The sequence below is a fragment of the Halichoerus grypus genome, chromosome 1 (genome assembly GCF_964656455.1).
Source record: "Halichoerus grypus chromosome 1, mHalGry1.hap1.1, whole genome shotgun sequence".
Classification (NCBI taxonomy): Eukaryota; Metazoa; Chordata; class Mammalia; order Carnivora; family Phocidae; genus Halichoerus; species Halichoerus grypus.
In genome coordinates this window covers 144,497,117-144,524,334 of record NC_135712.1, presented here as the reverse complement: position 1 = coordinate 144,524,334, position 27,218 = coordinate 144,497,117, and the positions used below count along the sequence as shown (strand labels likewise).

The following is a 27,218-nucleotide window of genomic DNA, read 5'->3' as shown; positions in this document are numbered from 1 at the left end:
TCTGACCTGACCAGGAGCCCCCTGAAAAGAGCAAGTCAGATTCACCTCCGGGCCCCTCACAGGCCCAAAGAGGCTGGAATGCCGGTGACATTCCCTGCCCGAGGGCTGGCCGGCTGAGCGGATGGTGGCCTGTAAGTCTGTCTGCCCAGCTGGCAGGGGCCTTCCTAGAGCGCACCCGACCCCGTCGTGCCTGGGGCCGGGGGGCTGCTCCACAAGGTGCTCGCTGAGCTAGCAGGGCTAATGCTGAGGGCTAACACTTATTGAGTGCTTCCTGTGGGCCAGCGCTGCTCTAGCACTTGATATTTTTTCACACAATGACTCCCGCAGAGGGATGCTGATGGGGGATGGAGCAGCCTTGGTCTCACTAAGCTGGGGTGCTGATGGCAGGTGCCCGCAGACGTGACAGGGACCCCTGGCACGCAGCTCCACAGCAAAGCTCTCAAGGCTGCCCGTAGAATCTGTAAGTTGAGACAGTTGTCTTTATGCCCACAGTTGGCCTAAGCAAGGATTGAGTGCCCAGTTGACCTCTGCAAGATGCCAGTTAATCAGCTGACCCCCAAATGAGCAAACAAGATTTACTATGCCTGACTGCCCACTCTCTCTCGTGTAAATCCTGTTTTATCTTTGTGGAATGAAACCAATCTATTGATACATGCCCCTTGTACAGAAGTAAAAGGCAACCTAATAATGAGCTAAATGTCTTTGAGCTATTCTCTGACACATATAACAGCCGCCCCTGAAGGAGGTTTCTATTCTTGTCCCCATGTTACAGATGAGGACATGGAGGCTCAGGGAGGTTAAGCAACTTGCCCAAGGCCACACAGCTGATGAATGGGGAAAGAGATGTGCCCCTGGCACCCCCACCTATTCAGACCTTGTGACTTGAGGCCCTTTCCTCTCTCAGACACAGCCCTGAGCCAGGAAGGCAGCCAAACCACCCTCGAGTGGTTAGGGTGTGGGTTATGCCACCCTGCACTTCCCTGAGGAGATCCCTGCCTCTCTGCCCATCCCTGAGGAAGGATAGCTGGTCCTCTGCCTACTTATCCCTCCCAGGGACTCCATGAGGGCTGGAGCCTGTCCCCGCCCACACTCAGATCCCCTGTGGGGCTCCCCCACGCCTACAGGGGAAGGTACGGACTACTCGGTCTGGTGCCACGACTCTGCGTGGGGCCCACTTCTCACCGTCAACGCTGTCCCCTCCCGGCACGGGGCCTCTCAGTCCCTCTGGCCAGCTCCTTTCACAAGGAATCAGAGAAAAACTCTTCCCTTCCCGGGACCCTTAGGACCCTCTCAGCATCGCTGCTTCGTCCCGATGGCCTTCACTACACCTCGCCAAGGGACCTCTAGACCTGTGTCACTCCAGGCAGGGTCAGGGGTGTCCTGGTTGCGGGGGGCCAGCGCAGAGTACCTCCACAGCCCCCACCCCTGAGGCAGGGCCCAAGCAGACAGGTCCCAGGAGCCCCAGGTGGCTTCCCTCCGGAAGGTCTCCGCACGGCACGCGCGCCCGCACCTGCGAGTCACTCTGCTAGTGACCGGTCTGCGTGGGTGGGAGTGTGAGCACGTGCCCGTGCGGAGGGCCTGTGAGTGCACAGCCAGCCCTGTCTGGGGGTGCGTGTATGCCCCGTACAGCTGCGTGCTCCCGAGTCTAGGTATTTCTGTGCACCTGCGGCTTTGTGGGGGCCTGGGGGGGGTTTGGTCGGTATGTGTGGCTGTGGGTGACTTTCCTTAGGGCCCCCCTTTCCCAGAGCTGTGAGTGCGGGGAGGCGGGGGTGACGCTGTGACAGTTACAGAGGGACATGGGGGGCTCACCCCTCTGCGGCCGTGAAGGAGGAGCACCACGCCTTGGCCCGGACTCACTGCCTCAGACCCTCCTGCCCAAAGCTCCTGCCAGCCCCCCACCCCAAACAGGCACCCACTAGCTGCAGCCTTGTGGAAGCAAATGGAGGGGACTCCCGGAGCAGCTGGTTGGGGGTGGGCACCCACACCCTGGCGAATCGCTCAACTGAGAGGACCCTGCTTTTGTAGTCAGGCGGCCCAGGGTTAAATGTTAGCCCAGCTTCTTTCCATAAGCCTCAGTTTCTTCATCTGCAAAAGAGGGTGCCAAATCCCTGGGTTACTAGAGGACTAGGCGGGGTCAGGTTTCCATGGTAGATGCTCACTCACTGGGACCTGTGGCGATCGTGAAAATAATCAATATTATTACAAGTCCGAGGGTCTGCGGCTAAGGAAAAGCCCTGAAGAGAGGGCTTGACAAAGTGGCTGGGAGCATGTGCCCCCAAGTCTGCGAAGGTTGGGGGGTGGCCACAGAGGGAGCCGTGGAGGGGGGAGCTGGGGGAAGGTGGGGGTAATGCCCTGGTGAGGCAGGTGGGTGGGGCTGCAGGAGGCTCATCCTGGGCCAATGGAGGCCTGTGGGCCTGCAGGGCCTCCCAGCTAGGCCCGAGGCCAAGTGGGGCGAGAGCACCTGACCCAGGGGCTGCATCTGTCTGTCCACAGCCGGCTTATCGTCCCAGAGCTCTCGCTGGTGCTGAGCAGGTCGCCGGGCCTCCTCCCCTGCCATTGCCCGGCCTGTCCGGGGTTGCCTCCAGGGCTCCGCCAAGGCTTCTCCTTTGCCCTCCTGGTCTGAGGTGTTGGCTCTGCTCACCCTTGGGGAACCTCTTCCGGGAGAAGGGGCTGAGCTGGTTGCCCAGGTTGGCTTCTGGGAGCAGGAGCAGTCCTCACCGGGCCTAAGGCTGCCCCGTCCCACCAGGCTGACACCGGGCCACCATCCTAGTAGTGTCCGCCTTCTGCTGCCGCAGGGCCTGCAGAAAGACCCCTTTCACCTGGCCCAGGGTCTCGTGGTACATTCGGAAATCCTCCTCCTTTCCACGCAGGGCACTGCCCAGGGCAGCCTTCAGCATCTCGTTTTCCTCCACCTGGATGGCCAGCCTGGGCCACAGGAAGAAAGGGCTCAGTGCGGCCCACGCGAGTATGCGTGTGTACAGGGGTGCTGGGAACGGGGCTGCCAGCGAGGCTGCTCTTGAGGCTCGGGGTTCTCTCTGACCCATCCCCTCCTCCCACGGACCCTGGGGGAATACCATGTGGGATTCCTCTCTGGGCCCACCCACAGCCCTGGGCCTGGCACCCAGTAGCACCCCCAAATGTTGGCTGCCTCAAGGATAAGTACTAATCTGTAGGGGTCCCTCCATCCTTCCTTGAACATCACTGCCTTTGACCCTGAAAGTTTAACTGAGTGAGAGAAGTGGCTTCAGGAACCCAGGCTTAGTCCAACTCTCAGAACTCGGAGGCCATCGGAGATGCGGCTGGGTCTCTCTGCCCTCTGGCGCCAAGCTGCTGAATTGCAGGCCTAGACCCCAGGACCCAGCAGGCAGCCCTCTGGGCAAACAGAAGTCAAACTGGGAGGGACAAGATGCTTCTGCCCATCAGAGTACCTCCGCGCAGACAATGCCACCCTCCGGAAGATGGGGCAGGAGAGCACCTGGTGGTCAGCTCCTCCATCTGTGATTCCATGGGCACATTGGAGAGCTGGGTGAAGGATGGGTCCTTCCTTTCACTCCTGTTCGGGTTGTGCCTGGTGCTGGAAGTGGGCAGACCTGTGGGGCAGTAGCAGCCACTTTCTGTGATGAGGCCGTGGCCCCGTGTCAGTGCTCTCCTTCTCCCCTCTCCACCCCACTGCCTAGTTCCTGCTTTTCCGCTTGCTGAAACATTATACTTCCTTCAAGATGGGAGACAAGGCATAGCATACCAAGTTGTCAAACCACTATGCTGTACCCCGGAAACTAACACTGTGTGTCAACTATACTTCAATCAAAAAAAATTTTTTTTTTTTAAGATGCAGGACAAGGGCTGCCTCCCTCCCGGATGCCGGCTCTGCATTCCCCTGGACTCACGCTTTAGTCTCTGCTACAGCCCTGATTGTGCTTGCTTTGTACCAAGGTGGTTCCTCTCGTTACTGTCTCCATCTTCGCAATTCACAATGAGTCTAGATCAGAACCGCCTCTGATGCCCTCATACCACTGAGTCCCCCTTGCCTCCAAAGCCTACCCTGACCAGCAGCTCCCTACATACGTACAGGGAGTCCAGGGGGGCCAGGGCCAGAGGCCACAGAATACTCAGAAAAAGAAATCAAAGGCAACTGGTGGGAATTTGGGCGCAATCCAGCGTCAGAAAACCTGTGCTGAAAAGGCCCTCAGAGGTGGCGTGGTTCTCGGGAATGGTGTGGCCCAGGGAAAAATCACCTGGCATCAGTAGACTTGGCTTTCACCCCCTGCTGTGTGGCCTCAGGTAAACCATCAACCTCTCTGAGCTGGTTTTCTCATCTGTAAAATGAGGATAATAGTTCTTGCCTCTAGAGCTCTCTGAGGCCTGGGTGAATTCACATTTTTACCTCAAGGCTCTGTGTGATCGGACCACCTCCTCAGTATTCTGTCACTTCTCTGACCTTGCCTCATACTCCCCTCCCCTCACCATGTGCCAGCCTCCCTTGCTATTCCTTGCTGTTCCTTCAAGCCTCCCACCAAGCTCTCACCGCAGTGCCTTTGCACTTGCTCCTCCCTCAAGTATCGGTATGCCTCACTCCCTGCCCCTCCCACTGTCCCTGTGCAGATGTCAACTCCTCAGGGGGCTCTTCCCTGGCCTCCTGGAAACCAGCTGCTCTCTCAGCACCTCCTATCCCCTCCTCGGCAGCGAGCCCCAGCACCTGCCTCCATCTGACTTAGCATGTCTTTTACTGGTTTTTTGGTAATTACCCATCTTCCCCACTGGAGTGGAACTGCCGTGGAGGGACCAAATTCCAGACTCAGGTCTCCTCCTTCTACAGATGGGGGTGCTCCACTCCCTGAAGCAGTGGTGCTCTGCCCACGTCATAGGCCAGCAGGTGGCAAAGGCCACATGGACACACTTTTTCTCAGGCCGCTGCTCTTTGCTGTCTAGGCGGAACCAAAATGGTTTTTCCTGCCGTGGCCGAGCACCCCCTGGTTGGGTTACTCAGGTCATAAGCCCAAGGCCTAGAGACACCACATTCCTAGGGGACCTATTCTTGAGGGCCCAGCAGGGCTAAGTTATAGGGACCTTCCTCAGCCTGGATTCTCAGCAGCAACTGGAAGGGGCCTTGAGGTCTGGGCCCTGCTGGTGGGAGAAGAGAAAAGGGCACAACTCCTGCTTTGTGCCTCATTCCTGGCACATCCTCCTGAAATGTTCTGATCTCATCTGGGCTGCGGACAAAGGTCTGAGTGTCCTCACTAGGGGAGGGGGTGGGGGATATACTGGGATGTTGAGAGGCAGGGCAGTAGGGGGAACACCTCCCCTCCAGAGCCTGTAGGGGGTTGGGATGGGGACGTCAGAGGGAGGCAGGTCCTAGCCCCTCCATACTGAAGATTCTTCCTTCCTTCGCTTCTGGCTCTGGCATCCCATGCCCCCAGCTGGCCCCAGCCACACAAGATGCTGATGCTGCTGGTCCAGGGACCACACCTGAAGAATCTCTGTGTTAGGGGACGCCTGGGTGGCTCATTCGGTTAAGCATCTGCCTTCAGCTCAGGTCATGATCCCGGAGTCCCAGGATCGAGTCCCACATTGAGCCCCATATCGGGCTCCTGGCTCAGCGGGGAGTCTGCTTCTCCCTCTCCCTCTGTCCCTCACCCTGCTCTTGTGCTCTCTCTCACTCAAATAAATAAATAAAATCTTTTTTAAAAAAAGAATCACTGTGTTAGAGAATAGATCTTTTCGTTTAGGACAACAAGATCTCCGTCTGCAGCTAGGCGTGGTCATGTGACTAGGATCTGCTCAGGAGATGAAGGCAGAAGTGACAGAGCAACCTTAGGATCATGCCCTTAAAAGGTGAGGAGCAGGTTGTCGCCTCCCCTCCTACCCTTGCTGCTGCTGGTGGGGAAGCTAAAGCAGCCATCTTAGACCGTGGCGGCCGCATGTTGAGCACGGTGGAACACAAGACAGAGAAGCCCGGTCCCCAAGACTACAGAGAAGCCACTTCATCCCTGCTCAACTGCTGCCGGAAGCAGAGAGGGATTCTTCTCCTGGTCACCACTGCCATCCTGGCCTCCTCAGCAGGCCAACTTTGCCCCAGGACCAACTCTAAACAAAGTCAGCTCGGGACAGAGGGTTAAGGGTTGGGGAGGGGGTGGTACCTGAGGCACTGCCGCCTCATATACGGGTTTGCAGGTGTCTGGGTCAGGGCCACGTGCAAGCCCTTTGGGGCTGCTGGTTCTGACTAGGAGGCCCAGGAAAGAGGACCCCCCAGCAGCATGGGCAGGCAGAGCTCCACCCTGATGGAGGCCTCTGCTTCCCACATTCTTCTCGAAGGGACTGAAGTGGTGCTGCTGACAGGCCCCTCCAGTAGCGGCAAGGCCACCCCCTGCCACTGGGGCCCCTGGTCCGGCCCTACCTGTCTGGCTCCTGGGGGCTGCTCTCTGACTGACTGACGTCCTCCCAGGCTCCAGGCGCATCTTCTCCAGATGCTGCTCCAGCACCACGCTGCGTTGCCGCTCCTCCTGCAGCTTCTTCTCTGATTCCAGAAGCTTGCTGTTGCTCTCCTCCACCCTGATGATTAGACAGGAGGGGCTGCCATACCCCAGGGCAGGCAGGGGCAGCCCCCACCCCAGCGGCTCTGGCTCTCAGAGAGGCAGGCGCATCCTACACTGGTGGTGGTGTGACTTGTTCTTTGTTTTTACTGCGGGGACATAGGAACATGTGTTTGAAAGTCATATAGTTCTCTCCAAGGCTTAAAATGGAAAGTTTGCCAGCCACTCACACGCCTCCCCAATCCCATTTCCGGCTCTCCAGAAGCAATCATTTAGAACACTTTTAGCTGTTTCTTTGAATATTTACTGCCGTATTTCTACAGATGTCCATACTGCTATTTTTTAAGGCTTAAATATAATCTTTCGACTTCCTGTCATGCAACACGAGAATGTAGCTTTAGTTTAACCCTCTTCCCTTACCAAACAGAATCACCCCTCCACCTCCTAATGTAGTTACATACCATTTTTCAGCTGAATTAATAGTAGGGGGTGTATTAGTTTTCTATTGCTGCTGTAACAAATTAGCACAAACTTAGCAGCTTAAAACAACATATATTTATTATCTCACAGTTCTGGAAGTCAGAAGCCCAGCAGGCTCTGTTGGTTTGTCTGTTCCAGGTTCCAAAAGCCAAAATCAAGGTGTTGGCTGACCTGGGCTCTTACCTGGAGGTTCTGGGAGAGAATCCACTTCCAGGCTCACTCAGGTTATTGAAAGAATTCAGTCCCAATGGAAGGACTGAGGTCCCTGTATCCCGCTGGCCTCTGGCTGGGTGATTTTCATCTTTTAGAGGCCACTTGGCCCGCTCCATCTTCAAGGCCAACCAGACACCCTTAGCATGCTTTGAATCTATCTGACTTCCTCCAAAGCATTTCTCTGGCTGACCCCAGCTGGAGAAATTTCTCTGCTTTTAAGAGCTCAAGTGATTAAATTGGGCCCACCTGGTAATCCAGGATAATCTTCCTATTTTAGGGCCCATAACTATAATTACATCTGCAAAGCCCCTTTTGCCATATATCATAAAGTATTCACAGGCACAACAGCAGGGAGCGAAGGGCATGGGGGACAAAATCCTGTCTACCACAGGGAGTTACATTAGAACAATTATCCAGACATGGAGCGTGGTAATGATCAAATTTTCTTTCTTATTTATTTATTTTTTTTGCTTTTCTCGGATTTAGTGATTGCTTTCTGTTTATTATTATTTATTGTTATTACTTATTATTATTTTCTATATGCCCATCATGAACTCATGGGACTTGAAGACATTGCCATTCGGCCATTTCACAGGAAGGATTTGTTTAATCTCACTAGAGCTGGGGAAGTATGGCCTTCCAGACTTCTGTGATACAAAAGGCTCAGCTAGAAGGCCAGGACTCCCCGAAATTTAACCTAAGCAAAGGGTTGCATACACACAGGCAAATCAGAGTGGAGGTCTGGAAATTTATAGTGTTGGAGGAAGTGTCTTCCACTTCGGTGCAGTCAAGACGGAGCAGAATGGTGACAATTTTGAACAGCATACAATTACTAACACAAAGCTGTATACTAACACAGTTGTACAGCTACTAACATGACTTGTTCAAGCATGTTCCTTGAAACTTTATTTGCAAAAGCAAAAAAAAAAAAAAATCTACAGGTCCATCAATAGAAGAAATAGAGAGTAAGTGGTAAATATAATACCATGGAATGTGATAGAACATGACAGGGTTCAACACAGTGGCTGCCGGCCTCATGTCCACAGGTAGCTATTTCAGTTGAAATTAATGAAAATGAAATAAAATTAAAAATCAGTTCTTCAGTCACACCAGCCACATTTCAAGTGATCCAAGCCACATGTCGCTAATGGCCACTGCATTGGACAGCAGAGCTCTAGAACACCTCCTTCATCACAGAAAGTTCTGCTGGGCAGCACTGCTCTGGCGATGAGAAAGAATGAGGTAGGGCTACATGTATAAACACAGATCTCCAAATCACGGGATTGGAGAAGAAAAACAAATGTCACAAGAATGCATACAACATGATGCCATTTATGTAAATAAAGGACAAACACATCATAGTGGATTAACACAATAAAAACACTCCTTAACCATAAAAAGAATTTGTACTGACCTAAAGAGGATGTCTGAGATATATTATTGAGTGAACTAAATAGCAGAAGATTATGCATAATATATGACCTAATTAAAAATTTTATAACAGATTAAAAATTTAAAAACAAATAGATACCAGTGCTAATGAAACTCAGCCAATGAGCTGACAACAGGGATGTGCAGCAGCTACTGAGTAGTCAGCTGGGGTGAGGGGCTTTCATTTTTCTGTCGTGTATTTCAGCAATGTTTGCATTTTGTTGAGGTGTGTATTCTGTTTGTGCTAGGGGATATAAGAAACTAACGGCAAACACCGTATCAATGCTAAAGCACTTTATGAATTCCGACAAAATTTAGGAACAACCAAACTTTTGGTTTCTCCTCCCAAATGTGCCTTCCTCATCTTGATAAATGTCACCACCACCCGTGTAGATGCCTGGTCTAAATACCCAGGCGGCATTCTTGCCTTCTCTCTCTTCCCTGCTGCTTTCAGCTTCCAATTTACCAGCAGGCCCTATGGCTTTTCCTCGAAACACACACCAGAGCCAACTCCTTCTCACTCCTTCACCTGGAGTGTGGCCTGGTCTGGAGCTGCTCCTCCGCAGGCCTCCACAGCTTCACTTTCTACTCAAGACTTCCCATCGGGATTCTGATTATTCTCTTTTGACCAGTCTTCATTCTCACAGATTTTTTTCTTCTTCGATCATCGACTGGGCTAATTCGGCTCAATGTTTGTTTGTCATGGTTTTGGGGGTGACTCTAACAGCTCTCTCAGACCATGTGCCTCAACTTCCTGACAGACCAGATTTTTTTTTGACTTTGCCTTTTCACTTTGTAATTGATTTTTATTATATTTCAAGAGTCTGACCAAACTGACCCAATGGCAGTGTAAAGTGAATAATATTAAGTAAGGCAAGTCATTAGTGAATATTTTCATGTAAAAATTTTGCTTTTGTAAGGACTCTAAGTGTGGGGATACTGATAAAGAATACTCAGATAAGGAGGTCCCCCTACCCAGGTATTAATTTAATATAAATGATACAAGACCTTTATGAAAGACAAACAGACATGATATTATACTACATATATAATACTCTATACATAATTCATAAAGAGCTCTTTATGGATGTAAAGAAAAAAATATAAATGACTCCCTAAAAAATGTGCAACACTTTGAATAGATATTTAACAGAAAAGAACATGTAAAAGGCTATAAACATGTGAAAAATATACTCATCCCCACTTTTGGTTATAGCAAAGTAGATAAAAACAACTGAGATAATAGTGTTCCTTTATTAGTTTGGCAAACATGTTATGCATTGATAAAACTTTGTGGAGGTGAGGGCATGGGGAAATGGTAGGTAGTTCACATTATTAATGGGAATGCAAATGGATTCATGTTAAAAGGGCAGTTTACCATTATTTGTGAACATTTAAATGTACACATTCTTTGATCCAGTGATTCCACATTTAGAAACTTACAGTGATATACTCTCATAAAAATGTAAAGATGTGTTTAGCGTGAGTCCATCTTGTAATAAAAATGTAGGTGCATATATGTGCACATATGTATATGCACGTATACACATATATTTGCAGATGCATTTTTGGATGTGCAAGGAAAACATTTTAGAAGTTCTGACAGTTCCTTTCTATGAGGAATGGGGAACTGCAGGTTGGAAAAGGAGGCTTTTTACAATAAGTAAGTATACGTTTGTAATAGAAAAACTAATAAAACCTTCAATCGCATAGAGCAGGAGTTTCGATGCCAATGTGAGGGCAGAAGCTGTAAACCTGGACTCCTATTAAGCAGCAAGCTGCAAGGAAGCTCTCTGCATGATTCTGGAAGCCTCAAGAGTGCCCTGTTTGCAATAAAAGACTGAGACATCCGTAAGCCAGGGAAGTGGTAAGGAAACCTGTAGTCAACCAAGGCCTTAAGTGTGGGAGGGGGGAAGCACCGATCATGAGAAAATTGAAACACAAGCCCAGCACTCATGTGCTCAGGAAACCCTAACCCAATAAATTAGCATAAAGTACCAATGAGAGACCACTGAAACCCCCAAAGCTCCACAGAGACAAAAGCAGAACCATTCCATAGGAACACTTTCATAACCTGAGAACTCCCACAGAAAAAAGACAAAAAACCAACAACACTGAAGACAAGCTCACAGAAATAACACAAAAGTACAAACCACATAGAGAAATTATTCACCGTGAGGGGGAGTCAACAGACATTACTTAGGATCCTAATTAATGAAGATGATAGAGCAACTCTAAAGGGATGAAGTAAGTTTAAAATTATTACAAGGAGAAAAGCAAGAAGTCTTCATGAAGAACACTTCCTTTTTACACAAAAAAGAACTGCTAGAAATGAAAAAAATACAGTTATTAAAATAGGTTTCGTGGCAGATGAAGTGCAACTGAAGAGATTTAGGGAGCAGATTTGAAGATTTGAAGAAACCACGCAGTTATCAGCCCAAAATATCACGAAGGTTTGAGAGCTGCGGAGGAAAGAAGAAGAAGGTCTAACAGGGACTGACTAGGCATTTCAGATGGAAAGAACAGAAACAATGGGGAGAGGCAACATATGGAGAGATGTCCTTGGCAATATATAAATTGAAGTCCTCGGAATGAAAAAGCACATCAATTACTAAGTAGGAGAAATACAATGAAATAAAGTACCTAGACCCATCACAGTGAGACTTCAAAATACCAAACACAAAAGGAATATCTGAAAAAACATCTAGAGAGAAAGGACATAACTATGAAGGAACAACAACCAAACTGATAGCAGGTTTCTTTTTGGCGACAATGGATGCTCAAAGACAATGAGCTATCATAGCGTCCCGGTGCTTAGAGAAAGTACCCGACCATCTAGAATTCTACACCAAATGAAATTCTCCTTCAAGAGAAAGGCAAAATAAAGATTCCAGAGTAAACACCATCCACATGGTCTCGCTGAACTAAAGGACGCACTTCACTAAGAAGGAAGCTGAACCCAGAAGGGAGATTGAAATGCAAGAAGCAAGAGTGAGGGAAGACATTTTTAAGTATGTTGGCCAAAGTAAATGAACACTGACTAATTTTTTAAAAGATGAATTTGGAGGGTTAATTTCAGAGGGTTTAGAAAGAAGAATGCAATATTAGAGAAATATTAGAAACCAGTAACATGAAAGACACAAGTAGGGGAATCAGAGTTAAACATTGTAAACATATTGGGGCACCTGGCTGGAGAAGCATGTGACTCTTGATCTCGGGGTCATGAGATTTTTATTATCAAAGGGATAATAAAGAAATCTACAGATTTTTTTTTTTTTTTAAAGATTTTATTTATTTATTTGAGAGAGAAAGAATGAGAGACAGAGAGCACGAAAGGGAAGAGGGCAGAGGGAGAAGCAGACCCCCTGCTGAGCAGGGAGCCCGATGTGGGACTCGATCCTGGGACTCCAGGATCATGACCTGAGCCGAAGGCAGTCGCTTAACCAACTGAGCCACCCAGGCGCCCAGAAATCTACAGATTTTAGACTTGCTGAATTCTATGTTAAAAGTTACAGGTAACCACTAAAAGGATAGAGATAGAATGTATAACTTCCAAGCTTGCATGTAAGAGAGGGAGATAAAACCTGACCTAGCCAATAGAAAAGATAAAACCTGACCTAGCCAACAGAGAAAAAGGAGCAGAAAAATCATGGCAAATAGAAAATATTAATTGAGATGATCAAAATATTTCCAAATATTACAAAAAATGGATTAAACTCTCCTCCTCAAACACCAAGTCTCAGATTGAATTTCAAAACAAAGCCAAGGGGTGCCTGGGTGGCTCGGTCGGTTAAGGCTTGGTCAGTTAAGTGTCTGACTTGGTTTCAGCTCAGGTCATGACCTCAGGGTTGTGGGATCGAGCCCTGCATCCAGCCCAGGTCGGGCTCCAAGCTCAGGGGGAGTCTGCTTGGGATTCTCTCTCTCCTTCCCCCTCTGCCCCTCCCCCTTCTCTCATGCATGAGTTCTCTCTCTCTCTCAAATAAATAAATGAAATCTTTAAAAAAAATAAAAAATAAAAATAAAGCCAATTATATGCTTTTCAAAAAGAGACATGTTTAGTGACCTCTGTCATGGAAGACTAAGTGAACTAGCCCCTCCTATTGTAAACAACTAGAAAAGTGGATAAAATATAAGACATAAGAAACAGCAATGTTCTCAGACACTGGATAACAGGATGAGAGGCACAGATCCTTGGACACAGGCCTTGAGAGAAGGGAAACAAGGACGAGCTCTACTGTTGTTTTTAGTCTGACTGCACCAGGTGAGGGGGTGAGGGGACCCCACGCAGAGCACAGTGGTCTCACTGGGATAAGGACACAGGACTGGGGACTTGCAGGGCCCTGAGGCCGCTGGAAGGGGTAGGGCAGAGTATGAGAGGGGGAAGCTCTGCCTCCCTGATGCGAGACTGGAACAGACCCCCCAGAAAAAGAAGGGAGTAGATACTGGGGATCTCTGAGAAGGGCAGGTCTCTACTTTGGGGTGAGAAATCCCAACAGGTTTGGGGGCATCCAAATGCTTTCCTTGTGTGAGCACTGTGGGACAGCAATGCCCCAGAGCAGAAAAGGCTGTGTGTCTTAGCTAATGGGCCTGGGACAGCCTCCGAGAGCTAGCTCCCCCGCACCCTAAAATGACACAGAACAGCAGAGTGAACCCAAAAAGGTCAAGCTAAGAGAAAAGCACACACACGTGACTCATAGTGAGTGCCTTGCTTGCCTCACACGAATTCCAGCTCTGCATGGGGAGGCCCTGGAAGAGGAAATAGCACGTGCAGAGAGAGGCCAGTAAAGGAGAACCCAGGCAGCTCTGCTGAGCTTCCAGAGGAACTGGGCCATGTGAGTGATGCAGGCGTTCTGTGGAATTGAATCCCCGAGGTAACCCACGGAACCTCGAGAAAGAATAAACCATCGTGTTTGAAGCCATGAAGCGTGGAATGGTCTGTTACACAGCAATGCATAACGGAGTCACCTTGGTTCATGAAACCCCCAAAACTCAGGGCCACTCGAGGGAAATGGGAGTACGTTTCTTCCATTTGGTAGACTAGAGGCTTGTACTATCCACTACATTTTAGTTGCAGAAGAAGAATTAATGTTACTTTTCTCTTATCTCTGAGTATGTCTGAAATTCATATCCTCTTCATGGATTACATGAAAAGGGAAAAAACACTGAAAGCTGGTCACTTCTCACTGCTTAGGAACTGACCACTTCCCAGCACCCCTCACTCCTTCTTTGGTAACGGTACTCTGTTTTTCCCTTTGGCAAGCTGCCCCTCCTCCATTCTATGAGCCCCTGCAGGTACTTCCAGTCAAGGTGCCTGGCCTATGTCCAGGGATGGACCTGTGAGCAACCCAGGTCAGCTAGACCTTCTCTCCCAGAACGTGCTGGCACAGGAAGCGGAAGCCATTGGGCCAGCGCCCCAGGAGAGACCGCCAAGGGTTCCTGCTACCGCGTCCAGCCCCCAAGATTCCCAGACTTCCTTGGGCTCCTCTCCTGCCCCGCCCCTTGAAGTCGGCCAGCACCTCCCAAAATCTGCTTTTCCCTTAACTTAGCCAGAATCGGTTTCTACTGCCTGTCCCCAAAGAGCCCTGGCTGCATGCCCCGGTAGGGCAGGAACTCAGTGGTGTCCTTTATATTTTTCAGTGTGGAGGTCACATGGTTGGGCCATGCGTTGGCCTGAGTACCTGCAATTCTTGCCAAAAGGGCCACTTGAGCGAGGAGCACTGATTTATCTGAATGGAAGTCTGTCAACAGCCCCTTGGAGAAAACTATGCCTCCTGGTCCACTGCCTTGGGCCACATGCTTCCCTCCCCCTCCCCAAAGAAGTCTCAGCTGCCATCTCTGAGCAACTCTCTTGCCCTTTGTAATTCTGATGTCCTTCTAGCCTTTGTCTTCCCACCAACTCCCCCAGTGCCCTGAGGAAGGTGCCGTGTTCATCAGAGATTTTAATTATTTGTGGACTGATCTGACTGCTTTAACTACTCCAGAGAGCCTCTCCCTGAGACTCCCACCTCATGTCCGCATGGATGCAACAGTCCCATTGAATATATGTAGGACAGGGCAAACCACAAGTGTGACAATAGGGCCCCAAGGCTCTGGGACACCTAGGTGAGCACCTGAGTGGTGACTGGAAATACCCTAGACCGACACCGTGGAAGCCGAACTCTCCAGGAAGGCGGACCCAGTCATGGACGAGACCGGGTCCCTGCCCAAGAACGATGCCCTTGAGCCAGGCTCTCATATCCCCAGCCCACACAGGCCCATGAGAGCATGTCCCTGGGTGCCATGTGTTACCGTTTCTGCAGGACAGTGACAAACTCGGTAAGCCGGTCACGCTCCACTTCAGCGGCCTGCCAGAGGGCCTTGAACTCTGCCACCTGTGCCTGCCAGCCTTTCTGTTCGGGGGAGTCTGAGAACCTGCGGACCAGGGTGGGGCAGAGGTCAGGGGTCAGAGGTCATTTGAGGGGTTATCAGGAGACATACACTTACTTGTGATGGTGGGAAGGATTAGGAGAACATTCAGGGTGCCTCAGAGGCAGCCTCAGAGCAGGAAGCCAACCCAGTCCTTCCTAGCCCTGCTGGTCCTCCTCCTCTGTCTTCTTCTCAGCCCACCATTCCTGTGCCTGCTGAAGTCTCTAGACCTCACTCAGCTGGCTGCACAGCCAGACCCCACCCAGGCTAGAGCTGCGTCAGTACCTCTGTCCATCCAGTCCCTGTAGGGGCCTGGAATTGGGCTGGCTGCTCTGGAATTTGGCCCTTGAGGGCCTAGGGTGCCCCGGGTACCTGTGGGGCCAAGGGCCTGGCCACCTTGCCCATTTTTAGGTGGGCCCAGCCTCTGTCTCCCTGTCAGCCTACCCCAGCCTCCTTCATCTCCTGGCTTGGCCCCACGCCCAGCCCACCTTCCTGGACACTTGGCTTTGTGACTTGGTCAGTTTTCTTCAGTGCTGATCTAGCCAGTCTCCGCTTTCCTCCTTATCCCTGGGCCTGCCTACTAGCCCCTTAGCTGCTGGCTGGAGCCCAGACAGAAGGGGAACTCTGCCCCCCAACCAAACCCCCCAGAGCCCATGTGTGAGTCCCAAGCTGCTCTCTGCTTTGCCCCCACCTTTCCCCCTGAGACCCTGGGGGCCCTGGGTTTGCTTTCCTAGCATCAGAGGACACACGGAGAGCTGGGCTGGGGCATGTGAGACCAGAGGCTAGCTTGGTCTGGGGTCTGGGCCTGGGTCCTCCCTCTGAACATGGAGGGGGTTGGCTGAGATGGGTGCGAGGACTGCAGACCCCTCTCTGTTCTGACACCTAAATACACTTTAAGGCCTTGCTGCTCAAAGTATAGTCTCTGAGTCAGTGGCTGCGCATCCAGACCTGCTGAATCAGAGCCTGCGTGCTCTGGCAAAGCTCTGGTCAACTCACCTCCACGATTTGCTCATTGGGTGGGGGGAGGGAGAAGAGGGGGAGCCGCAGAAGAAAGGGGCTCTCCCCTCCCAGACACCCCGCCAGCCCCACAGAGCCCCTCTCTGGGGTGGCTCCCGCCGGTGCTATCACTGAGGGAAGAGGCCGGTATGCTCTGTGGGGGCAGGGCCCACGGGTGGTTGGCTTCAGTAAGTACTTGTGTAGTGTGCGGGACAGAAGCTTGGGAACCAGCAGTCTGGACAGCTGAGGAGCACATCTGGTCCTGCTTCCCTGTGGAGTGCACAGGTCACAGACCCACGGGCCTGGAAGGGATCTTGAGGACCATCGTGGCCCTCTTCCTGCTCCCACTACTGTGACACAAACCTCAGAGAGACAGAGCCTGTCCATTCTCCCTGGGGCGCCAGGAGGCCTCCCACTTTTGGAAGCGTGCGTGGCGTGCTCCCTTGTGGCTCGGAGCAGCCCACTCTCCCCCAAATGCCCTTGTGACACCAGGCTGATGGGTGAGGCAGCTGCAGGGCTGGCCTTGGCCCATGGTCCCTGTGCTGCCAAATGTCAGGCCAGAAGTGTCTTAGGCCCTCCTCGGGAAGCAGCATCCCAGAGAGGATCAATGCCTGGAGCCATACAGCAAGTCAAACACGGACTCGGGCCACTCAGAGGCCTGGCCTGGAACCTGAGCTGACCTGCCTGAGGGGTGGGGTTGGGGGCTGACAGCAGGAGCATGGCTCCAGTGGACAGTGGGCAGGGCTCAGGACAGGGCTCAGAGACAGGACAAAGCCACCATTTGTCTGTGAGCTGGCAGGAAGAACAAAAGGCCCATTTAAGCCCTAGGCTTGATTCTAACAACAAAGAGGGGGCCAGAGAGCTGAGGGGATATCAGTGACTTAAAGTGGGAACCCATATGACATGAAATTCTCCCCCTAGAGACTGATTCTCAGTGGGGAAGAGAAGACAAGGAAAGGAGCTGGGCTGCAGGCCCTGGAAGGTTCCTTGTGTTAACTCTGTGGTAGCAGGAAGGGACATTAGACTGCAAGCCAGAGGCCAAGACTCTGGTTCAGTAGCCACTTCCTCTATTAACTTGGATAAGGCACTGGGCCTCCCTGATCCTCTATGTCCTTATGCAAACTTGGAAGAGTCCCTGGATTTGGCCTGGCCTCGGTTTCCTCTCCTTTTAATGGGATGGCAGTACTGGCTGAGCATTCAGGGTGGGAAGGACTGTGAGGGCCCTGAGGTCCTGGGTTCATACCTGGGTGAGGCCCCATGAGGACTGGGCAGAGAAGGCCACGTGAGAGCAGATTCCACCAGCGTGTGGCCCAGGCTGGTCACGGAGCTGTGTGAAGGCAGAAGGGGCACATCACCACAGGAAGGCAGGCTGGGCCAGGCCTGGGAGGAGAGCAGGGGCCAGCAGGGATCTGGGGAGCCCGAGGAGGTGGCCAGTGCTGGCCCTCATAGCAAACCTGGCCAGGCAGTCCTGCAGATTTTCTGCCCTTCTTTCTAGAACTCTTGCTGGCTCAAAACGAGACAGAACCAGGAGACATAAGAGCCTCGAGCAATCCAAGACAGGGCTGTTTGAGAATCCTAGAAACAGGTGCGTTTCAAGGCCAGCTCAGAGAGGATATTACAGGAAGCTGCAACCAGATGTCTTGCAGAAATAATATCTGGGCCTAACTGGCTCCTCCATGCAGATGCAGGGCTAATGGAATACGAGAGGCCCACATTTTGGAAGGACAACGCCACAGTCATCTTAAAATTGCACCCGTGGCTTCTGAGCAGAGGCAGCCTTTCTTCTGAATAATTAATATTCACTTTCCAACCACTCTATCCCCTTTTTTTTCTTACCGAGAAGATCCAAGCCTGCCAACGTGATCACCTGCTGAGGCTGGGGGCTTGGGCTGGCCAGGGTCCTCCAGGAGCTTGGTGTAGGCGGGGTTGACCTCAGTCCCACCGGACCCCTTGCCCACTTCTTTATTCTGAAGATACTGCAGGGAACAGACGTGGGTTCGATTCTCAGCACTTTGGCTCAGAGGCCTGGAGAAGGCAGGAGGGGGCCTTGGCTGGAGTTCGGGGCTTTTAGGGGACATGAAAGAGGCTTCTTTTCAGGAGTGAAAAGCGAGGCCTGCTTGGTGAAGGCACTCCTTGCATGATAATGACATCTAATAATGCCTCTCTTCAGAAAGGGAGCTACATGGCACGAGGTGGTGACTGGGCCAGGAAGCTGTTCTACATTCAGGTCCCGAAGGGAAGTGCATGGCCTTTGATTCGGGCCAGATCAGAGACTGATGTCTTTGAGTGCACCCACCTCTCGGGGCAGCCCCCCCCACGCAGGGTGAATGCCAGGTGTGACTTGAGGCCAGCTGCCTTTGTCAGCTGGAGACACGTGGACTTAGTAGACACCCGGAGCCATAGAGGTTGCCAGGGCCTCAGCAAGGGCCAGCGGTCTAGCGGGGAGGCTGGGCTTACCAGGCCCCCTTCCCTCCTCCCACCTCCTTCTTCTGGATAGCTGGAGAGGCCGGATTGAAGAAGGAGCCCCGGAGGACCCCCACCAGGGGGTCAGGCCACCAGGGGTGGACAGTTGGTGTGAGCCCCAGACAACCTGGCATGTCCCCCATCCTGAGATGCATGCCTCAACTGTCTGCTGGGTAATGCTTGGCCCCCAGTCGGCTGATGATCTCCGAGGTAAGAAGCGCTTCCCTTTTGTGTGCCTGGAGCCAGGACAGTGGTGAGGTGAAAATACTGGAATGTTCCCGTGTGCTCCTTCAGATTTCACTTCCCAATGGCAAGCAGGGCAAGGACTGCAAGGCAATGTCCCCACTCACAGCCACACACACCCTGTCCCCAGGCCTTTGTCATAACCCTGGGCTCCCCCTCAGCCTCGGGGACTTCAGCATTTTCCACCACAGCCACTGGGGTCCCAGGGGATGGATGGCTCGGAGACATACCACCAACCCCAGCCAACACCAGCCTGAGGCTGGAGCTGAGGGGCTCCTGGGCTCCCATGCTTCTGATGGGACCACGGATCCCTGGGAATAAAGGGCAGGGCTGCTCTGTGACATGCCTTAGGCGATACCAGTCACCCTGGCTATGAGGCTTCTCTGTCACTGGGACAGAGTCCCAGTCCCAAGTCCCCTCCCCTCTGAGTACCCGCACCACAGGAAGGAGCCACAGAGAGCCCACGGGGCCTGACTCCCGGCAGCCTGGGCTGTGCTGGTAAGGCATCTGTCAAGGTCCAGCTCTTCAGGGGCTCCCTCATTAGGTGAGCATTTATGAGCATCTATACTGGCCTCTCAGTCCTGTGCCAGGGCGTGAGGCACCAAGGTACGCGCCGCCTCAAGAGGAGAGGAGGACTTTGGGGGGGGCAGGAGAATGATCACCCAGGGTGACAAAAGTTTGTCTTGGGGATGCACAGGGAGTTAGGAGAGTGCCCAGGAGGGGCAAGGAACACAGCTGGGGCCCCTGGCCAGGCAGTGGTGGGGGGGGAGGAAAGGGAAGGCACGTGCTTCAGGCATGTGCACAGCTGCAGTGGGGAGAAAGCAGGGCTGTGAGGAGCTTAATGGTGGCCATGTGGCCAGAGTGTGGGGGAAAGGGAGGGGTGAAGAGGAGATACAGGCGGGGTGGCAGCAAGAGCTCGTCACGTGGGGCCCTGCAAGCTGGCTGGAGAGCAGCTTCCTTTGGGCCATCCCACTGCCTGGAATGTGAACGTGGAGCCTGGCACTGTAGCCGCCATCTTGGATCGTTAGGATGAGGGCCACGGCTGGGGACAGTGAGGCAGAGCTGGAAGGAGCCTGGACCCTTGAGGATTGAGTGAGGCCAAGGGTGACCGGGAGCCACAGACAGGTTTTGTGCAGAGACGGGAGATAATCAGGAAAGAGAGGAAAGGTATGTGAGAATTCGTGGGAAGCCAGATGGAAGCAGGGGAGCAGAATGGAGCCAGGGAGGACGTGGTGTGGCCTGAGTGAAGGTAGGTGGAAAGCAGTGGAAGTTGCTGAGCTTTGTCTGGATGGTAGATGGACTTGCCAGGGCTTGGAAATGGATGCCAGGCCAGGCCAGCGCCCTACTCACCTGCACACTCAGTTGGCCAATCTCCAACTCCAGCTGTTGTACCTTGGCCTCCCGCTCAGCCACCATGGCCCGCAGCTGGGTGATGAGGCTGATGCTCTGCTGAGCCTCACTGTTGACCTGCTGGTCCAGATGGCGCTGCGACGCCCGGGTCTTCTCCTCCTGCAGACTCAGGCTGCCCAGAATCTCCTGGAGCTGCTTCAGCTGGTCCTGTGGGGCCAAGCAGGAGGGCAGACGACAGACAAGTTTAGCCATGACCCCTGGGCAAGGCAGGACAGGGAAGACCGCCTCCCTCACGCACTCCTTGCTGCTGCAGGAAACTAACAGTGGGACCCTACCTGTTTCTTTGAGAAGCAGGAGGATAACTTTCCTTGTGGGGCTCACCAGGCAGTGGGGACCATGCCATTTTCCTGTCCTCAACTTCCTTCTCTGAGATTGGGCCAAGAAGGACATTGAGGGGGCTCTTGGGATACAGACAGCAGCTCAGATGGTGGGCCCTCTGCCAGTGGAGTGGGGGAGATATTCGGGGAAAAAGAAACCCTATCCCTCTGCTGGGAGATAGCCTTGAAGGCAGTCCCTGGACCCCCTGCCAGGGATTCCCTCAGCACCTGACTGAGGCCCCCTCCCCTGCAGATGCCCCCAGGAGACTAGTGGGCTGGAGGCTTCACCGAGGGCCAACAGGAAGGACAGGTCAGTGATTGGGAATGCAGAGGGAACTGAGGCCCAGAGAGCCCAAGGGCACAGTGCTGGTGGATGGCTGGGCTGGGGCTTGTCTGCAGCTTTCATCATGCCATCTGCGACCACCGAGGACATGCAGCTCCACACCTTATTTAAAAACTGGGAGCTGGAACGCCTGGGTGGCTCAGTTGGTTAAACGTCTGCCTTTGGCTCAGATCATGATCCCAGGGTCCTGGGATCAAGCCCCGCATCGGGCTCCCTGCTCAGCGGGAAGCCTGCTTCTCCCACTCCCACTCCCCCTGCTTGTGTTCCTGCTCTCGTTATCTCTCTCTCTCTCTGTCAAATAAATAAATAAAATCTTTAAAAAATAGTTAAAAAAAATAAAAACTGGGAGCTGAGGCTCAGCGAGGGGGTGCCAAAGGCCTAGGGTCACCCAGGGAGGTGTGAGCAGAGGTGGGTCTTCTGTGTTCCGCTTACCACCCCGTGCCCCCCAGCCAAGCCAGGCAGGGCCACCCCAGGGGCCTGGGGCACAATTTGGGATTCAAAACCCTGGGGCACTGCACGTCCTAGAGAGAAAAGGCCAGGCTAGGTTCAGGAAAGCAGTGTGGCCTTGATAATCAAGGCAGGCCTTACGGTCAGAGCAACCTGGTTTGAACTCAGTTGTACGGTCTTGGACGACTTAGCTAACTAACTGGACTCTTAGTTTCCCCATGTGTGAAATGGGATTCGAACAGATGACCCTAGGGGTTGTCTTGGCGACTAACCATTATGAACCACATGCACCCCAAGTGCCCAGGAGGGGCTGTATGCTGTCACATGGACAAGAATTTGTACCGGCCCCTCAGTTTTTCCATCAAGGAAAAATGACCCAGGGTGCACTCCCCTCTCCTTCCCTGCACCCACTTCCTCCTCCTCTGGGGTCCACAGGCCCAGCGGCTGGTGGCAGGCTCTAACACGTCACAGCCAGCAGCAACACCCCACAACACGACGTGTATGCGTGCTCGGGCAGCCTCCGAGCTGCTCCTGGCCCTGGGGCGTGGCTTTGCAGCTGACGCCCGGGTGAGGCCATGAGCTTCTGGATGATGCTGGTGGCCTCTGGGGTAAGTGAGGGCTCACTCTGGCTGGGGCTGGGTCATGGGCTTCCGGGCAGGGTGGGGGGCCCGTGTTGGAGGGACCGGGCCCTGGCTCTCGCCAGGCCTGAGCGGCTGGGCCCTACCATGAGGGCGTCGATGAGCTCATCGTCATGCCGGCCTTTCTCCACCAGGGTCCCCATCTGACTCCTGAGGGTCTTCACTTCGCTTGACAGCACCTTATTCCGGGACTTCACGCCCTCCAACTTCTTTTTCAGTTCTTCAAGCTCTTTCTGGAGGGCATCCCGCTCACCCATGAGTTTCTGTAATCAGGAAATACAGTCTTGGGCAGTGGAGCTGAATGGGTCCCGGGCTCCCACTCACAGGTGAGGCCCAGTGACAGGAGGGGACTTCTGAAGGCCGGAGAGCAAGGCAGCTCCCAGCCCCCGCCTCTCAGGGGTGTCAGGTGGGGCCCTGCCCTTGCACATGACAGACAGATGATAGCACTCCTCCATCAGCCCAAGAACACAGGCATCCAGGCAGCTGCCCTTGCTCTGCCAGGGTCAGAGACGAGAGGAGCCACACTTGCTAACTGTGGGTGTGTCCTCCAGAGAGCATGGCTGTCCTCACCTCTCAATCCCGGCCTGAGCTGGGGAAAGAGCAAAGCCGTGCTCTCATGAGCAGCACTAGGTCTAGGGTTCAAACAGAAGTGGCTCACCCCACCAGGAGCCAGAATGAGAAGGAGGTGCCACCCTGCCGCGTCACCTCCCTTCCTCCATGCATGTCCAGCACGTCAGCCCAGACTGCGCCACACTCAGGTCAGCTACTAATCGGCAACTCAAGTGCTGGGCATGCCTTCGGAGTCTCCCTCCTCCCTCCCTCCCTCCCTCCCTCCCTCCCTCCTTCCCTCCCTCCCTCCCTTCCTTCTCAACTATTTCCTGAGGGCCTACTGTGTGCTTAAAACTGTTATAGGTGCTGGGGATAGAGCAGAGAACAAAACAGAGTGTTTGTCCCCAAGGAGCTAACATCCTAGCTGGGGAGACAGATGTTCAATGGTTTACCTGTTACCACTGTTTACCTGTTGCTCTGCGTATTGAAAACTGGGCAAGGGAATGGGGTGGGAGGGACAATGGCATGGTCAGGGAAGGCCTCTCTGAAAGGTGACATCTGAGAAGAGACTAAAGGAGGTGAGGGGATGAGCAAAGGTCCTGGGGTAGAACATGTGTGGCTAGAGCACAGTGACAGAGGGGACAGGTCAGGGGCAAGGTCAGAGGGGGCAGAGTCCAGATTAGGTAAACCATCAGGAGCCAAGATTGAGACCCTGAGGAGGGTTTTGGGCAACGGGTGACATAATCTGCTTTGGTCTTGAGGGTTAGTTATCATTGGAAAAGTGTTTTTAGATCCCTGTGGAAGTGAATTATAGAATGAAAAATAGTAGATACGAATCCAGAAGACCACCGATCTTTGCCGTAGGCAGCCATTGTTTGCCTGTAGCTCTGCTGGCTACATACTCTAAGCTCTGCAGGCGTCCAGCAGAGGAAGAACACACAGGGGACAGCCTCCTTCCACTGCAATGTGGCTTACAATCGGTTCAATGACTGCAACATGTTCTGTTCGGTGTGAATGTGTAAGTCTGAGACAGGGGCACTGCAAACCCAACAGTTTCAAATCTCAGCTCCCCATCTCCCTTGAGTCCCCTCCCCGTGTCCCCTCCCCACTGCTACACTCACTGGAAGTCCTTCACAGTCCTTCCGCTTATCTCCCTTCCATCCCGTCACTGAGCCCTGTAAAGTCGACCCTCAAACGTTGCAGGTGTCTGGCCTTTGGCTATAGTCCTACTGCCTTGGCTCAGGTCCCCGGACATGTCTCAAGTGGATTATCACCTCTGCCTCCCAAGCCTCCTCTGACCTAGCCCCCCCGACCCCACCTGACCATGTGACCTTTCCAACATGCACAGGGGTCCACGTCCCTCCATGACTTAAAACCCTTTGGTGGTTCTCCACTTCCTTCTAGATAAAAGCCCAAAGCCCTGGCTGGCATACAAGGTCCAGGAGGACCTGGCCTGGCCTGCCGCTCCAGTCCCTCTGTTCCCTCCTCACCCCTGATGATCTAGGATGCTGGGGGTGCAATGCAGTGATGGTCACAATGTTCCTAGCACAGGGTCTAGTCCTGAATTGGCACTCGTAAATGGAAGTCTCCTGATGAAAAGGTAAGGTCTCATTGTTAGGAAGCCCACTGCCAGGGCCACTGAAGTGGGCCTTCTCAGCCTGCCAGCACCCCGTCCTGCTTCTTCCTCTATTTTCTTTGAGAAAGCCACGTTCCCCACTCTCACGCCAACTTCGGAGAGGCTGACTCATCTCCCAGACCTGGGGAGAAGCCTGGCTGGTCAGAGCAGCCTGGACCCTCAGCTGCAGTGACTGGCTCAGGGACGGGCTCATGGCCTAAGCTAGCCGGGTGACACTTCATTCTGGGACTTTGTTGGAACTACTGGGAAAGAGAAGCCCTTTGTTTGTGGGGGCTGGGCTGGACGATAGAAGCTGGGACTAGCAGGAATTCCCACAGGAGAGGGTGAAGCTGTTCCGGAAAAAGTGGCACCGAGACCAAGTCCCCAGATCCCTGGGTCCATCTGCGCCTGACACTAGGCCACCTCTAGACCGTTCATCTACACGGGCCAATCAATTCTGTTTGTCACATAAGCCTGGTAGAGTTTGGCTTCCACCACCCTGGGCGCAGATCTGTGAGATGCAGCCAGTGAGACACAGCGCCCACCTTTCAGCAGCCTGGAGCTCTCCTCCACTGAGCCCCACCTAACCCTGTGCCTGGGCCATCCCTCTGGGCCCTGGCCACCTCCTCTCCTTCTACAGTGACAATTTCAGGTCCAGCATCTCCAGAACAGCCAGGATGGGGCCACCCGAAGCTCATGAAATGGGCTGACGACCCAGTCAGGCAGTTCCAGCTGGACTGACAGGACGTGAGGAAGAGGCACTGAGGTAACCCCAAGCCCCAGGGGTCTCCTGCCTCTAAGGGGTGGCTCAGAGCTCGTCCTCACGGCCCTGCAGAGGTGGTCACGATCTCCCGGTCCCCTGTGCTCAACTGACCCCTTCCCTGGACATGCATTACCTCCCAGCCCTCCTGTTTTTCCCTTTCCAGGCTGCGGATCCTCAGCAGGTTTTTCTCCTGGGCCGACAGCTTCCTTGGGTCCGGACCGACAGGCGGCTTGTCATGGGATGTTCCTGCAGACTGGCTTCGGGTCTGTCCCAGCTGCTTCTCAAGCTCGCGAACCTGAGGGTGGTAAAACTCGTCATTCCGCAGTGGGCCTGCCCTCACAGACTCAACCACTCAGGGGCTGCCCTGAGGTGCGACAGGAAGCCCCACTAGACTGAGGCCACTGCTGTTCTAGATGGAGGCAGGAGCCCCATGTGAGGGGCACGGAGGTGGGGGAGGAGTCTGAGGTGGCATCTTGGGCAAAACAGGGGAGGACAGGAGGGAGGTTTAGCTTGAGAATGAGAAAAATCACCCCCTCACTTAGGGGCTATGTGAGACCAAGAAGCAGAGGTGTGACTCCAGGAACCTGGGAGGGAAAGGATGGAGGAGCTCAGTACAAGGACGAACTCTCTAACCCAAGACTGGGTGCGCTTCTTGGGAGACCATGGGTTCCTGGCCGCTTGCAGGAGATGCTGCAGAGGGAGGGTGGGGTTTAAAAGCTCAGAGAGCAGCTCAAAGCCTCACCAGCTGTGTGCCTGTGCACAGCTTACTTAACCTCTCTGAATCTCAGGTCCCTCATCTGTGAAATGGGCCTAAGGGTACCCCCCGCATAATGGTATAAGGATTCAGTATCCGGAACTTGTCTGAGTCTGGGAACCCCCAAGATGCTTCTTGGAATGACAAATCTTGGGGCCCACTCCAGACCAACAAGTCAGAGCTCCAGGGGAAGGACTGGGAATCTGCATTTTAAACAAGTCCTATGGGTGCTTTTTAGGATTAGGCAACTTTGAGAAACCCCAAGACGGCCCAGGTGAAGCCCTCGTCACACCGTCCAGCACTCATAGGCTCTCGGCCAGTGGCAGTTAGATGTCAGCCCACAGAACGATGGCTTTATTGCACTGGGTTTGAAGTGAGTAACTCCTAGGGTCCTTCTAACCCTGGTTTCCATGTTGATACAACATAAATGATGGAACACAGTTGCCGGGGCCAAATTCACTAGGATCCCCAGTAAAGGGTAGCCGCATGGTTTTGAAAGCACATATCAGCGCCCTCGTGTGGCACTGCGTGGTAATTCCATTTAAGCATTAGAGAACACAGTATGAAACTTTCAATCATTTATTTACGCAGCTTAACCACAATAACAACTAATGTGTCGAGTGCTTATTACGGCCGGGCACTGTGCTGGGTGCTTTACAGATGTTATTTCACTTAACCCACAACACTCTCCGTTTTGCAGGTGAGGAGGCAGGTGCAGAGGGACGAAGTGACTTGCCTAAGGTCACCGAAACTACAGACCAGTGACTGAGGCCAGACTCAAACTGGGGTCTCTTAAACCCCAAGGCCACACATCGGTCATTAATCACAGTGTTTTGGACACCGTCCCCTCCTTCGTGTTGGCTTCAAGGATGCCACAGGAGGCCCCGAGGATAAAAGCTACCCAGGAACTGTGCACTTGAAGTCCTTGGGGATGAAGGCCATGTGCTTGGCCAGTAGGGGAAGTTACACACCTACTCTTGTGCTTCTTGGTTTGAAGGCGAAAGAGGAAAATAACCAGAGCAACCTTTGTACAGTGTTCGCTCCACGCCAGGCACTGTGTTGGCCATTTGACGCGTATTGACTCACTCAGTCCTCCCATCAGCCCTGTGGGGTAGCTCCTATCGTTATCCATGGTATAGGGAGAAGAAAACCGAGGCCCAGAGGGGTGAAGGAACTTGCCCAAGGTCGTACGGCTGCTGAGTCGAGAGCTGAGATTTGAATCCAAGCAGCCTGGCTCCAGAGCCCCAGCTTTTAGCCTCTAGAGATGCTCCAAAATATTTAGAGCATAAAGAGGGGGACAAGGCTACATCTTTATTGGGTAATTCAAACTTTCAAAAGTCTACAAGCATCTGGACAAAACTGGAAAAAGCCGGCAAGTACAACAGTCACGCGAATTTACATGAACTAGGGGAAAAAATATGCCTAGAGTACAGTAAATCAAAGGTTTTGGCATTTGTTAAGCACCAGTGCCTGGCACGTGGTATGTGTTATATAAATGCTTGTTCATCAAATAACAAATTAAAATCAGGCCGGTGGGGGAGAATATCAAACAACAGCCCTGCAAGTACGCTCTGCCGGGCCTGAGGGCCTTTTTAGGGTTCTGCGTCTCTCATGTGGGGTG

The 27,218-nt window shown here is 52.9% G+C and overlaps 1 protein-coding gene and 1 long non-coding RNA gene across 14 annotated transcripts in view; one reads left to right on the top strand and one right to left on the bottom strand.

Annotated features, from left to right (window-relative positions):
- Positions 1 to 14: 14 nt before the first annotated feature.
- The window catches only part of CCDC13 (coiled-coil domain containing 13), a 55,050-nt gene continuing 27,846 nt past the window's right edge, over positions 15 to 27,218 (bottom strand). Inside the window, exons 8-16 of one of the 2 annotated variants that reach the window (XM_036080260.2) lie at positions 24,977 to 25,138; positions 22,003 to 22,179; positions 20,112 to 20,318; positions 17,892 to 18,031; positions 17,299 to 17,382; positions 14,943 to 15,065; positions 6,395 to 6,549; positions 3,476 to 3,590; positions 15 to 2,925 (exon numbers count right to left, since the gene is read on the bottom strand). In XM_036080260.2, coding sequence (XP_035936153.1) covers positions 2,724 to 2,925; positions 3,476 to 3,590; positions 6,395 to 6,549; positions 14,943 to 15,065; positions 17,299 to 17,382; positions 17,892 to 18,031; positions 20,112 to 20,318; positions 22,003 to 22,179; positions 24,977 to 25,138 — 1,365 coding nt within the window. In that variant the 3' untranslated portion in view covers positions 15 to 2,723. Of the gene's footprint in view, positions 2,926 to 3,475; positions 3,591 to 6,394; positions 6,550 to 7,981; positions 8,445 to 14,942; positions 15,066 to 17,298; positions 17,383 to 17,891; positions 18,032 to 20,111; positions 20,319 to 22,002; positions 22,180 to 24,976; positions 25,139 to 27,218 lie in introns of those variants that run through there. The other variant, XM_078072889.1, reaches the window with a different exon arrangement.
- On the top strand, positions 19,511 to 27,142 carry LOC118528110 (uncharacterized). 12 transcript variants are annotated; one of them, XR_004913465.2, is made up of 7 exons: positions 19,511 to 20,010; positions 21,714 to 21,886; positions 22,135 to 22,242; positions 24,721 to 24,846; positions 25,007 to 25,106; positions 25,836 to 25,970; positions 26,298 to 27,142. It is a non-coding gene; the product is annotated as an uncharacterized LOC118528110 (long non-coding RNA). The 12 variants fall into 12 exon arrangements; XR_013448137.1 differs by having other exon boundaries at positions 19,512 to 20,010; positions 25,007 to 25,147; XR_004913463.2 differs by having other exon boundaries at positions 19,513 to 20,010; positions 25,007 to 25,144.